Source organism: Eptatretus burgeri, chromosome 2 (genome assembly GCF_056783735.1).
Source record: "Eptatretus burgeri isolate ZD-2024b chromosome 2, Ebu_testis_v1, whole genome shotgun sequence".
Taxonomy (NCBI): domain Eukaryota; kingdom Metazoa; phylum Chordata; class Myxini; order Myxiniformes; family Myxinidae; genus Eptatretus; species Eptatretus burgeri.
Genome location: NC_140962.1, coordinates 101,722,225 through 101,737,758, shown reverse-complemented (window position 1 = coordinate 101,737,758; position 15,534 = coordinate 101,722,225). Strand labels below are relative to the sequence as shown.

The following is a 15,534-nucleotide window of genomic DNA, read 5'->3' as shown; positions in this document are numbered from 1 at the left end:
CATTATAACATTACACATATACAGTACACATTATAACATTACACATTATAACATTACACATATACAGTACACATTATAACATTACACATTATAACATTACACATTATAACATTACACATTATAACATTACACATATACAGTACACATTATAACATTACACATATGCAGTACACATTATAACATTACACATATACAGTACACATTATAACATTACACATTATAACATTACACATATGCAGTACACATTATAACATTACACATTATAACATTACACATTATAACATTACACATATACAGTACACATTATAACATTACACATATACAGTACACATTATAACATTACACAGATACAGTACATATTATAACATTACACATATGCAGTACACATTATAACATTACACATATGCAGTACACATTATAACATTACACATTATAACATTACACATTATAACATTACACATTATAACATTACACATATACAGTACACATTATAACATTACACATATTCAGTAGACATTATAACATTACACATATACAGTACACATTATAACATTACACATATGCAGTACACATTATAACATTACACATTATAACATTACACATATGCAGTACACATTATAACATTACACATTATAACATTACACATTATAACATTGCACATATACAGTACACATTATAACATTACGCATATGCAGTACACATTATAACATTACGCATATGCAGTACACATTATAACATTACACATATGCAGTACACATTATAACATTACACATTATAACATTACACATTATAACATTACACATATGCAGTACACATTATAACATTACACATATGCAGTACACATTATAACATTACACATATGCAGTACACATTATAACATTACACATATACAGTACACATTATAACATTACACATATGCAGTACACATTATAACATTACACATTATAACATTACACATTATAACATTACACATATGCAGTACACATTATAACATTACACATTATAACATTACACATTATAACATTACACATATGGCCAAATAGGAAACTGCAGGTGTATTTATTTATTTATTTTTCAATCTTGTGGTTCTGCCTGAGCAGACATGTTTACCTGCCCTGAATGCTAGAACCTTCCCTTTCTCGAAAATGATGTTTTTTGGATGGAAAGGGTGGATATATATATATATATATATATATATATATATATATATATATATATATATATATATATATATATATATCTATATATAATATGTGTTTGGAATTCATACACATGCTTCTCTGCCATCTCCCCTCCCTCCCCCTCCTCCATTTACCACATGCAAGCATCATACCAAACAACCCCCCACACCCCTCCCCCCAAACCTCAATAATGAAGAGATTGCTGCTCGAGGTATGACACTCGATTTGAGGAATATTTATCCATGAGCTGTACTTATCCTTCCATTGCCCACCCCAATCCACAGTTTATCCACACATTGGAGAGTCAGCGCACATTTACAGCACGGGATCGCGGATACGTTGCATCCCTCCTGACTGTTGCTTTGCATAGCAAGTTAGAGTACTACACAGACATCCTCAAGACGTTGCTCAAGGACCTTATGGATCAGTATGTGGCCAAGAATCCCAAGCTGATGCTCAGGAGGTATGTATAAGCTCATCAATCAATTTATTGATAGGATTTTTACAAGGAAATTTTGCACAGGAGGAGGCCATTCGGCCCATCATGCCTGCGCTACACCAATACCAGATTTCATATATCCGTCAATACTCCTTCCCTTCGTGTGCCCATCCTTTTGGCTGCTACACTGGTACTCATTTCGCTGACCTCAGAAGGATGACAGGCTAAGTCAACCCCCTGGTTTTAATTCAGCAGCAAATGTGGCTTGAACTCGGGGCCCGAGGATCCCAAGCCAACACTCTAACCGCTAAGCCAACACCAGGCAACAAAATAATTATTTTTTTCAAACTCACCACATCTGGACAACAAGGCATCAAACTTACCTTTCAGCGATATGTCATTGCATACACCCGGGCCCAAAACTTACCTTTCAGCACTCAAAATACACATTTTGCAATACACCCAGACCCTGATATTCGCGGATCTGCGTGTTCGCGGTTGTTAATTTTCAACATGCTCCTACATTCGTGGAAAATTGCCGCGCGTATTCGCGGGTTCCGCGTATTCGCAGTTGATAACTTGCAACATGCTCCTACATTCACAGCAAATTGCCCCACGTGTTCACGGTTTTCACATCAATTTATTTTATTATTATTTTTCCATGAGCCACAAGCATAACACAGTTCTAAAATATATCTTCCACGAGCTACACACAAAGCAGCTGGATGTATGTACAGTACAGTACTGTACGTACACAAAAAGTATGTCTTACACGAGCCACGAACATGACCTGCTTCCTGTACATGTACTGTAGTTTCGCGGAATAAATATAGTTTCATGGGATGTCTCACCATGTGCACTTTAAACATCTGGTACTGTATTGTAGCTTTTCAGCATAAACATAGTTTTTCAGGATGTCTCACCAGTGTAACACTTCATTCCCCGTAATGCCATCCCTCGTGAGTTACTTACAGAATAAAAACACAAACAGCATCTATTGATGTATCCAGTAATTACCAGGTCGCCACGTACGGACATGACACAATGGAAACATTCATGCATATTGATGTAAATCACCATCTTGCTACAAACAGCACCATCTGAGCTGTTAAATTTTAAAAACGCTCAGCATAATCTACCTGGAAATAGGAAAGATGTCATGTCCTGTGAGTTAAAGATTGGAAACGTTCAGCATATCGATTGGTGTAATTAGCAGCTTGCTACATACGGACTAATTACACAATGACATTGCTCACCACATCTATTATCAGCTGCCGAATACAGCATCACCCATAAAAAATCTCCCACAAACAATGCGCAGACTACTCACCCTCCTGCAGTTACTCACAATGCACGCGTCAAGCTCCTAGGGGACTGTGCCTCTGCGAACCACAATGCGGCCAAGGCATTCATTCTCTGCAGAACTCATGAGCCTCATCGAAGAGAAGGGGTACCTGCCGGAGCAGGTCTTTAACGCTCATGAGACCGGCTTGTTTTGGAAAAAGATGCTGACCAGAACATTCATCTCACAGCGCGAGAGCAAAGCAGCCAGCTTCAAGGCCACAAAGGACTGGGTTATCCCTTCTCTTCTGTGAAAATGCCGAAGGGGACTTCATAGTAAAGCCCATGATGCTCATCGTTCCCTGAACCCACGTGTGCTGAAGAACAAAAACAAGCAGGTGCTGCCCGTGTACTGGAGGGCGAACAGGAAGGCGTGGGTGAGATCTGAACTTTTTATGGACTGGATCCATACTTGTTTCGTTCCTCGGGTCGAGAGGTACCTGGGAGGAAAAATACTTTCATTCAAGGTCCGACTGCTTGACAATGCTCCTGGCTACACCATGGACCTGAACGGTGCATGTTCATCCTCATCTTCATCCTCATTTTCATCCTCATCTTCATCTTCACCATCATCTTCATCATTTTGTTAAGTTACATGTGCTGTGTTTGTTTAATAAAAAATTGAAACAATACATGATGTTGTTGTTTTTTCATTTCATTGTACGGTAATGGTATGGCAATGGGACTTTAAAATGCATTCAATATATTGGAAACGGTAACTGGTGTTGTCGGTTTTTTATTTGTAAGCATCATTCATGAAACTGTAATTGTGCATTCGGGTCGAAAACATTTTAAACTTTAAAAACCTTCCCCTTTGAACCAGGAACCACCGCAAACCGATAACATTAGCTCCATTGTAACGATGACAAAACACTCGCTGGTTTTACCCCAACACTCGCGGATTTTACGCGGACACGCGCTGGTTTTACCCCGACACACGCTGGTTTTACCTCGACACTCGCGGGTTTTTACTCCGGCACTCGTGGATTTTACCCCGACACGCGCTGGTTTTACCCCGACACACGCTGGTTTTACCCCGACACGCACTGGTTTTACCCCGACACACGCTGGTTTTACCCCGACACATGCTGGTTTTACCCCGACACGCACTGGTTTTACCCCGACACGCACTGGTTTTACCCCGACACGCGCTGGTTTTACCCCGACACACGCTGGTTTTACCCCGACACACGCTGGTTTTACCCCGACACACGCTGGTTTTACCCCGACACGCGCTGGTTTTACCCCGACACGCACTGGTTTTACCCCGACACGCGCTGGTTTTACCCCGACACGCACTGGTTTTACCCCGACACGCGCTGGTTTTACCCCGACACGCGCTGGTTTTACCCCGACACACGCTGGTTTTACCTCGACACTCGCGGGTTTTTACTCCGGCACTCGTGGATTTTACCCCGACACGCGCTGGTTTTACCCCGACACGCACTGGTTTTACCCCGACACACGCTGGTTTTACCCCGACACGCGCTGGTTTTACCCCGACACGCACTGGTTTTACCCCGACACACGCTGGTTTTACCCCAACACGCGCTGGTTTTACCCCGACACATGCTGGTTTTACCCTGACACGCACTGGTTTTACCCCGACATGCACTGGTTTTACCCCGACATGCACTGGTTTTACCCCGACACGCGCTGGTTTTACCCCGACACGCGCTGGTTTTACCCCGACACACGCTGGTTTTACCCCGACACACGCTGGTTTTACCTCGACACTCGCGGGTTTTTACTCCGGCACTCGTGGATTTTACCCCGACACGCACTGGTTTTACCCCGACACTCGCGGGTTTTTACTCCGGCACTCGTGGATTTTACCCCTACACGCACTGGTTTTACCCCGACACTCGTGGGTTTTACCCCAACCCTCGCGAATTTTACCCGGACACGCGCTGGTTTTACCCCGACACGCGCTGGTTTTACCTCAACACTCGCTGGTTTTTACTCCGGTACTCGCGGGTTTTTACTCCGGTACTCGCGGGTTTTACCCCGACACTCGCGGATTTTACCCGGACACGCGCTGGTTTTACCCCGACACACGCTGGTTTTACCTCGACACTCGCGGGTTTTTACTCCGGCACTCGCGGATTTTACCCCGACACTCGCTGGTTTTACCCCAACACTCGCGGATTTTACGCGGACACGCGCTGGTTTTACCCCGACACACGCTGGTTTTACCTCGACACTCGCGGGTTTTTACTCCAGCACTCGTGGATTTTACCCCGACACGCGCTGGTTTTACCCCTACACGCACTGGTTTTACCCCGACACTCGTGGGTTTTACCCCGACACTCGCGGGTTTTACCCCAACCCTCGCGAATTTTACCCGGACACGCGCTGGTTTTACCCCGACACGCGCTGGTTTTACCTCAACACTCGCTGGTTTTTACTCCGGTACTCGCGGGTTTTTACTCCGGTACTCGCGGGTTTTACCCCGACACTCGCGGGTTTTACCCCGACACTCGCGGATTTTACCCGGACACGCGCTGGTTTTACCCCGACACATGCTGGTTTTACCTCGACACTCGCGGGTTTTTACTTCGGCACTCACGGATTTTACCCCGACACGCGCTGGTTTTACCCCGACACGCGCTGGTTTTACCCCGACACGCACTGGTTTTACCCCGACACTCACGGGTTTTACCCCGACACTCGCGGGTTTTACCCCAACACTCGCGAATTTTACCCGGACACGCACTGGTTTTACCCCGACGCGCTGGTTTTACCTCGACACTCGCGGGTTTTTACTTCGGCACTCGTGGATTTTACCCCGACACGCGCTGGTTTTACCCCGACACGCGCTGGTTTTACCCCGACACGCGCGGGTTTTACCCCGACACGCGCGGGTTTTACCCCGACACGTGCTGGTTTTACCCTGACACTCGCGGGTTTTTACTCTGGCACTCACGGATTTTACTCCAGCACTCGTGGGTTTTACCCTGACACTTGCAGATTTTACTCCGGCACTCGCGGATTTTACTCCAGTACTCGTGGGTTTTACCCCGACACTCGCGGATTTTACTCCAGTACTCGTGGGTTTTACCCCGACACTCGCGGATTTTACTCCGGCGCTCGCGGATTTTACCCCGACACGCGGATTTTTAGCAGGTTGGAAATTCCCCGGAACCTACCCTCCACATTTGCAGTTTTAACATTCGCGGGGTTCTCCCGGAATGTATCCCCCACGAATGTCAGAGTCCTGGTGTACTTGTCAATAGTACTATAGTTTCGTTCTAATGATAAGCAGGCAGAGTCTTGATTTCAAACCTTTGATGTTACCTTGTTGATTACATTTACACTTCACGATCGTCACCTTGGGGCTTCACAATGATTAAAGTTGTTCACTCTCTAAGGAGTCGAAGGCCTTGATTTCAACAATTTTCCCTTCACTGGCTCCATTAGTTGGGCAGAATGATCTTATCCAATCAAGTCATCATTGTCACATCAAGGGGTCATGGTATTCTACCATTGCAGGATGGTAAAAACATCATCATTCCATTAGGCCAGCTCTTCCAAAACATTTATTCCTTTGACTTTTTTTTTCCCCCTAAGACCTGTCATTATTTTAATTTCCTTGTTTATTGTTTACAAAACTGAGATTCATGGAAGGTAAATTGATATGGGTAAAAAAGCATCAGTGACAGTGGGGCCACAGTTGGATACAACAAGCAAGGGGATGATGAGCCAACACGAACAGAAACACAGTAACTTGCAAATGTCGTAAAACAGTTGGAAGCATGTGTTACAATTGAGTTGTGTAGTTTGGGATCGATTTGGGATCCCCGACATGGATCGATGCAACCATTAACCGCCATTCTGATGCACTGCCAGCAGCGAGCGATGCATCTCAGAGCACACTGTACTTTGAACGGGCTGGTCAAATAAACTGTACCATCTGCAGTTTGCAGGAATTATAAATCCCAAGGTATCTTCAAAAATATTTGGCAATTGCTTCCTAACACCGCAGCAAAAATCCATGCTTTAGTTTGGCTGTAAACTTTGAATTAACAATTATGAGGTCGGAGTGTCCCCAGGCATGATAGGCCGAATTTGCTTTCGCCCCTGCTTTCATTCCCTCGTGATTTGGCTCTCCGGATGCTGAACATGATCAACAGTTCGAGAAATCTTGACTTTGCTGATATTATTGGATTGTTGTTCTGAAAATGTGTCAGGAGATGAAACAACCTTTTGCATGCTGTCAGGATAACGAAGAAAAGAAAAGAAAAAATGAGAGAGCTTGAGGAACAATGTGCAGAGAGTGTGGTTGTTGTGTTTAACAGGACGGAAACTGTCGTGGAAAAGATGCTGACAAACTGGATCTCGATCTGTCTCTACAACTTCCTGAAGGTCTGTGTCACTCACCGTTCGGAGGCGATCTTACTCTTTTAAGCACATGGTGTGATAAAAGTAAGAGTCGAGTCAAGCTCAGTTGATGGTCCAGTCACTCTTCGATGTGTGCCGGATATTGTTTTTTTTTTTTACCTGTTTGCATTTATGATGTGTGTGAGCGAGGGACTATTACATGCTATCATCCGCTGTGTTTGTCGTTCAGGAGAAAGCTGGTGAGTCCTTGTTCATGCTCTACAAAGCAATCAAACACCAAGTGGAGAAGGGCCCTGTGGATGCAATCATCAAGAAAGCGAAATACTCACTCAATGACAACCGCCTTCTTGGAGAAGATGTGGAATACCAGTCCCTGGTGTGCACCTTGTTAATCCTAAGTTTGTGAAAGATCTGAATGATTGAAAGGGGGGAGTTTAACGCATGGCCAGGTGGTGGTGGCGGCGGTGCTCGTCTCATCAGCCTTTTGACAATCATGGCTGGAGTTCAAGTTGGACAGGAAGCCATAGCAGCTATGGGAATCTAACCGACAGCATTGAGCGAGGGCAATGCATTGAGGCGTTACCCTCCCCAACACCAAGCCGCTGTGATGTATGGTAAGGAAGAGTTGGAAGTTGTGGGGAGCAGACGGAAGAAATTGGAAGCAAAGACCACTTTCATGACAGTGCAAAACGTCATAGCTGTATATTGAGGGTGACCGGATTATAGTGGTGGGCCACTGAGGTGAAGGGTAGCATTGCATGAGCAAAGGGAGGAAAATGAGAAACAGATGTGGTAGGAATCATCTTCTTCCTGCGTATGGCAGCTTGGCTGCCCGGTAGCTATCATTTCTTGGAAGCGCGGCTGTGCCACTGATGCTGTGCCCCTCTACCAGTGCACCGGTACTCATTTTGCCGACCTCGGAAGGATGGCAGGCTGAGTCAACCTCACCTGGTGTTAATTCAGTGGAAAATGGGGCTCAAACTCAGAACCCTAGGATCCAACGCCAGCCACCCCAACCATTAAGCCAACACCAGGCGAATGTGGGAATGAGATTACACCTTGTGATGGATACGTGGTACTTGAAACACGTTTCCAATGTGACCTTGGCTTTGGTTTCCTTTCACGTGTTTGGTGGTGTTGACGTTTCCAGGTATTCCTGCCAGGTTGAACCTGTTAGACTATGATTCTTATGCTGCCTCATGGCTGTGCAGATGTAGATTTAATTGAACATACCAAGACAAGATCAAGAGCAGGTTCTTCACTGAAACTTACTGGTTCGTGGGCGTACATATTTGATTTTATCGTCAAACAGATGATTGCGGGGATGATCACAAACATTGGGTGATATTACTTCATTTTGAAACGAGTTTGTAACAAAAGAGAATATTTTTTAATGGGTAACTTTGCTTTCCTTCGATATTTTTTGGGGGCTGGAAGCGTTTCGTTAGCTTTCCACACCGTAAAAAGTCCTGCAATTTTCAGGTGAATGTGCAAAGGGAAGTGATTCTCCAGATTGGTGTCGCACCGCCGTTTGTCTCGTGAAAACACAGTTGATATTTATTGTGAACACAAGCGTCGCCAATGCAGAACTGATGTCCACTCTGAAAAGCAAGGCGATGCACGCTTTGTGCTGAAGTTCTGGATTGTGCGTGACACCAGTTCTCCATCACGAATCCGATTTTGAGCTCACCTCAATTGGCTGGATGATTTCAATGACAGACCGAGAGCTTTCCCAACTCGAGTTTGAAATAAAACGCACACCCATGACGGGACCTACCGGAAGCTCTGTCCTGCTTGACCGTATTTAGCACTTTGAGTTGACAGTTGAGAATGGATGGATAGCAGAGTAAACCGAGAGTACAAGACCAGATGAAAGGCGATGGAAAACGGCCGACTAACCTTCGCCCTCATTTTGTTTCAAGAGTGCTCGGTAGGGCACGGGAGCATTAGCCCAAAGAAAACATCATTGTATTCTACGTAAAGAACTCATAATTGGAGAATTATCACGGAAGGGCTTTTAGTTTGGCAGAAAATGACGATTGAATGTAGAATGCCCAGTTGCTGTTTTTTTTTTTTCTTTCTTTCTTTCTTTCTTTAAGATTCCCACTGATAAGAACTGTCAAATTGATAAGAAGCTTAATATTAACAAAGAATGGTTAGCCTGAAACCAAAACTCGTGTCTGATGAAAGAATCAGAACAGTGTTAAAAAAAAAATAACAAGCTCAAATGAGCTAAGATCCTCGTCCTCTTTATGATGACGTCATAAAAACGAATATGACGTCATTGTGATGTATCAGGTTTGCGATAAATTATCTGTGCTAATGCCCTGTTCGATTCCCGCAAACAGAATTCAAAAAGCTTGCCTAGTTTCGGAGATAATTTTTTAGGTGATTTCCATTCGCGGAGATATTTTGACGTCATAACTTTTTTTCTAGGAGGAATTTTCAAAATCGGAGATGGTTACTGTCTGCGCGTGGGCTTTCTGCATATACATGGCAAGTTTCACGAAGATCCGATGAAAACTCTGGGTTGTGAAACAAAAAATGTCAAAAAATAGGAATGACGTCATAACAATTGATATGACGTCATAGTGATGTATCATATGTGCGGTAATTCATCTCTGCTAATGTCCTGTTCGATTCCCGCAAACAATTCAAAAAGCTTGCCTAGTTTCAGAGATAATTTTTTTTTAGGCGATTTCCATTAGCGGAGATATTTTGACGTCATAACTTTTTTTCTAGGAGGAATTTTTAAAATGGGAGATGGTTACTGTCTGCGCAGGGAATTTTTACATATATATGCCAAGTTTCAGGAAGTTTCAATGAAAACTGTAGGCTGTGAAACAAAAAAGTCCACAAGAAGCAGAAGAACAACAACATGAGTAAGAATGATAGATCCTCCACGAGGACCTAAAAATAATTCTGGATTATGTCACCTACGAGGTGAAGGAGACGAACCAATCTTAAATGGAGTACACCGGTCTTGGCTTCCTCTGTGTGGATTAAGGTCATCGTTGCTTCATTTCAAATGAATGGAAGGAAGCATGTGGAACGATAATTGGTGAAAGTGTTCACGGACAGAAGGTCAAGAAGTGAGTTTGAAATTGTGCTGTTTGAGTGTCTAAACATTGACGTCGTCTGAATTTATCTTGTCACGACATATGCAGTCTGGAGAATGTTAACTTGTACCAAGTGAGGCAGATGTTTGTTCAAGATCTTGATCTGGGTTTTATTTATTTTGCGTGTGTGTGTGTGTGTGTGTGTGTGTGTGTGTGTGTGTGTGTGTGTATGTGTGTGTGTGTGTGTGTGTGTGTGTGTGTGTGTGTGTGTGTGTGTGTGTGTGTGTGTGTGTGTGAAACAGGTTCTACATGTGGCATTGCAGAACTCAGGCCAGGAGGTCCCGACTGCTGTGCGTGTACTTGACTGTGATTCGGTCACACAGGCAAAGGAGAAAATCATTGAGCAAGTCTACAAGAACCTGTCATATTCACAGCGGCCTACAGTCAATACTATTGACTTAGGTATTCTAAATCTGAGCTCTCTCCTCTACGCCTTCCCACAACCCCCTTCCTCACCCTCCCCCCACCGCACCCCCTCAGTTTCCTGCTGTCTCATCAACTTCATCTCTTTCACAAAAAAAAATGCATCTTTTGTTTCATTCATACACTGCTGAAGCTGCCGGTGGCACTGAATGAACGAGATCAAAGTTGATGCCACCATAACGGTGAAATGGTCATAACTAGAATGGTTACCGACTCTGTCAGGCTTAACAGTTCACGTTTCGTATCCCACTGAGAGGTCAGATCTGCATCCGTACCGTAACCAAAATCGAATCGGCTTGTTCTTCTCACTTACCCAACTCGTCCACTAAATTCCATCCAAATCCGGCCATAACGTTTTGAGATTCAGTATCTTGCTATATATATTAGCCTGGTGTTGGCTTAGTGGTTAGGGTGGTGGCTTGGGATCCCAGGGTCCTGAGTTCAAGCCCCGTTGGCTGCTGAATTAACACCAGGGGGTTGACTCAGCCTGTCATCCTTCCGAGGTCGTCGAAATGAGTACCAGTGTACTGGTCCCGGTGTATGCCCTGGTTAGAATAGGTATACCATATCCCTGTGTGTCGTAAGAGGCGATCAGGGTTGGCGTCAGGAAGGGCATCCGGCCATAAAACATTGCCTCAAGAAAAAGCCCAACCCCTGCATAGCAGGGAAAAATGGCTGTAAAAACGGTCATTTTATATATTATCTTGCTATATATCGTGTTGGGCCCAAACTCTCGATGGTGACGAATCGCTTTGAAATTGAAAACATTCTTGTATCCACATCCAGATCAGGATCTTCACCAAAATCGAATCAATTTGTCCTCGTCATACACCCAACTGGTTCACCAAGTTTTGTCGAACTCTGTCTGTAACTTTTGAGATATCGTACTCTCAGACAGAGGTGAAAATATAACATCTGTCCACCTTCGTTGGCAGAGGTAACACCTTCACACGGCTGAAACGTTTAAATAACCAACATCTATCATGCCGTGAGGCACATAGGGCTGCCGAGGAATTTTCATTTGGCTAAGTCGTGCAGTCCTGGACGGGTTACCACTCCGATGCAGGATATTAGAATGACTTATTGTCCCAGTAAGCGGGTACTAATTTTGTAGACATTGGATGGATGGCATGTTGATTCAACCCACCTGGTGTTATTTCAACGGCCCAATAGGGGCTTAAACTCAGGATCCCAAGATCCTAAGCCAGCCACCTTAACCATTAAGCCAAAAACCAGACTTGAAACATTTAAAGGATGCACAGAAAAACGACATCTTACTATAATTCACCGTCTGTCTGTTCCCAGGTACCGCAAAAACGGCTGAACCGATCGTAACCATTTTTTGGGTGTGTAATCCTGGGACCCCTTGGAGTAAAATAGGCATAAATATAACAACATAACCCCCTTGACGGCTCCCGTAGGGAGCGGGTGCTTCTCGTGATATTGAGGCAAGGGGTTGAGCAAGCAATGAACAATATAATTTATACTTTTCACATCAAGAGGATGTTTGAGAGCGTTCAGTTATTTTTTTTTTTTTTTTTTACCAATTTTCATTTGGCAAGTGATGCCCGCAGAATAGCCCAGTCCTGTCTTGGCGTGGACTTTTGGTCATTTTGTTTGAATTGTGTGCAATGTTTTTTTATGGCAGCCCATTGTTGATTTCAAGGTTGGCCTTTCCAGGTTTTCATGCTCTCAAGGCATGATGCGAACTTGTCGATACGTGCATTTGAGGTGAACGTATCTTTGCACAGGCTTTTGCTCATTTTGTGCACGTGAATATTTGCATGAAAATTTCACATGAACATTTGTCTGTCCCCCAGTGCCTGTGAGTGTTAGCACGAGGTTTTGGCAGTTGAATGTGAATTTTGAGAAAGTATGTTCAGCCAAACGTGAAATCACGGCCACAAAACATTTTGCAGACACAGTCATGTGTGAACTTGTTACTAACCCAACTCGAATATGTCATGTTTTGTTTTTTCATTGTAATCTTATTAACTCTTTTTGTCAGTGATTGCCGAAGTGAAATTTATATTTTCACTTCAGGAAACCAGAACCCAAACAATTATTACTGCAGTACTGGCACTTTCAACCTCAAATAATCACATCTTTATGTGAAGGACGAGAAAATGAACAACCGATCCCAGTTAAAATACGAGCATTATGTTCGAGTCAACCCTTTTCTCTTTCCGACTCCCCACACCCCACACTCCACACTCTACACCCCACACTCTACACCCCCCGAAACATAATTACTCATGCCACAACCGGGAAACACTACCAGGGTTGGGTCAAGCCATTCCCTATACAGTTTGGTTGGGTTTATGTTCCCATCCTGCTTGTGTTTGTATGTGCAATGTGGTCCATGAGCCATAAAAGTAGCATACTGCATTTATTTTTACATTTGCATTCCTCTTTTATAATTGGTTTTTTTTTTGGTATTTGTCTTAATGAGTCCGACTGTACTATTTTTATGGATGTGTAAATCGAAGATGTACTTTGAGATGCATCATAGATATAATAGCATTTTACCATTGTAGTAAATTCTTTCTCCCATGCACTCTTGTTCTGTCTGTCTCCAGCCTGCCCGCTCGCTCGCTCACCCTGTGTGTCTCCCGTCCGCCCGCTCGCTCACCCTGTGTGTCTCCAGCCCGCCCCCTCGCTCTCTGTCCGTCTCTCGCCCGCTCGCTGTCTCACCCCGTCCATCTCCCGCCCGCTCGCCATCTCGCCCCGTCCATCTCCCGCCCGCTCGCTATCTCGCCCCGTCCGTCTCCCGCCCGCTCACCATCTCACCCCGTCCGTCTCCCGCCATCTCGCTCCGTCCGCTCGCCATCTCACCCCGTCCGTCTCCCGCCCGCTCGCCATCTCGCCCCGTCCATCTCCCGCCCGCTCGCCATCTCACCCCGTCCATCTCCCGCCCGCTCGCCATCTCACCCCGTCCATCTCCCGCCAGCTCGGCATCTCACCCCGTCCATCTCCCGCCCGCTCGCCATCTCACCCCGTCCATCTCCCGCCCGCTCGCCATCTCACCCCGTCCATCTCCCGCCCGCTCGCCATCTCACCCCGTCCATCTCCCGCCCGCTCGGCATCTCGCCCCGTCCATCTCCCGCCCGCTCGCCATCTCACCCCGTCCATCTCCCGCCCGCTCGCCATCTCACCCCGTCCATCTCCCGCCCGCTCGCCATCTCACCCCGTCCATCTCCCGCCCGCTCGCCATCTCACCCCGTCCATCTCCCGCCTGCTCGGCATCTCGCCCCGTCCATCTCCCGCCCGCTCGCCATCTCGCCCCGTCCATCTCCTGCCCGCTCGCCATCTCACCCCGTCCATCTCCCGCTCGCCATCTCGCCCCATCCGTCTCCCGCCCGCTCGCCATCTCGCCCCATCCGTCGCTCGCCCGCTCGCCATCTCGCCCTGTCCGTCTCCCACCTGCTCGCTATCTCTGTTTTTCTTTCTCTTCCTCCATCTATACCCAGTTTACAGCAATACATTTATTTATATACAGCAAGTTTCCCATTTCCACATTTTTCTTCTCAAGGTACCATCCATTTCGTATTTTGCTGTTTCTACCAAACTTATTTTCTGTACCACCCTTTACATTTACCTTGTTTTGTATTTCCTTTCATCCTCATTAGAGTGGCGGAATGGTCGTGCAGGACATCTTCTCCTCTGTGATGAGGACGTCTCATCCGTCGATGATGGACGTTGGAAGAAAATAAACACTTTGCAGCATTACAAGGTCCTACCCACTCGACAGAATTATCGTGCACGATTCCTCGTGGTCATCGAGGAAGCATATCCAACTTCCTTACACTTGTACTGCTGTGCTGAATCAAGCTGAAGTGTGTGTTGTTTTTGTTTTTTTGTAGGTGCCAAATGAAGCGAGTGTGGCGCTGGTGTCACAATTGGGAAACACACAGGATTATCAGGGTCATCGTCAACACACTGTGGGAGAAAGTGAGGCTCCCCGAAACCTTCTTTCTTTTTCTTGTTTTCAATTTCAGTTTATCAACAATCATGTGTTGCAATTCAGGACTTGCACTTCACTCAGCCTTCAAAGATGGTTTTTTTGTATTCACTGTCAAGACTCGTATGACAGATAACACATGGAACATACAACAAGGTGAATGGGAGGGGGAAGGAAAAAACACTGTGGAACAGAGACATGAGGAGATCTGTGGAAGGGAGAGGGATGGGGTGGGGTACACAGGGTAAACAAGATGGACACTATAAGGACTTTCAGGTCCTTACATGACAGGGACTTTCAGGAAGGAAAGCAGGGAATTTGAAGGATGTGGGTTTGGGGTGGATTAGCGGGGGTAGAAAAGATCGTGGTTTTGGATGGGGGAAGATAAGAGATGGTGGTGAACAGATGTTTTGAATACCTGGAGGGAAGAATGTGGGAGTTTGTTCCAAAGGCGAGAATAAAGAAGAATGAAAGAGCGAAGGTGAGCAGTGATTCTTGATTTTGGTAGTTTTACCAGAAGGGGGGTGCTGGCTGACCTTGAGCGCCCTGCAGAAATATGGGGGGGGGGGGACATATCTCAGACAGAGTGGGGGGGGAGGGGCGAGGCTAGGAGAGGAGAAGGTAGAAGACAGAAAGACCACCGACCTGCCTGCGATATGAGAGTGAGAGATCCAAGGACTCAGTCTCATCGCGGGAGATACCAATGATCCTAAATGCCTTGATTTCCAC

At 45.4% G+C, this 15,534-nt stretch overlaps 1 protein-coding gene across 3 annotated transcripts in view; it reads left to right on the top strand.

Annotated features, from left to right (window-relative positions):
• The window catches only part of LOC147032689 (plexin-B1-like), a 216,961-nt gene that overhangs the window by 184,257 nt on the left and 17,170 nt on the right, over positions 1-15,534 (top strand). For all 3 annotated transcript variants that reach the window (XM_085870498.1, XM_085870497.1, XM_085870499.1), the window contains exons 24-29: positions 1,466-1,644; positions 7,260-7,326; positions 7,532-7,678; positions 10,664-10,823; positions 14,474-14,577; positions 14,708-14,795. In XM_085870498.1, the coding sequence (XP_085726624.1) occupies positions 1,466-1,644; positions 7,260-7,326; positions 7,532-7,678; positions 10,664-10,823; positions 14,474-14,577; positions 14,708-14,795 (745 nt within the window). The remainder of the gene's footprint in view (positions 1-1,465; positions 1,645-7,259; positions 7,327-7,531; positions 7,679-10,663; positions 10,824-14,473; positions 14,578-14,707; positions 14,796-15,534) is intronic.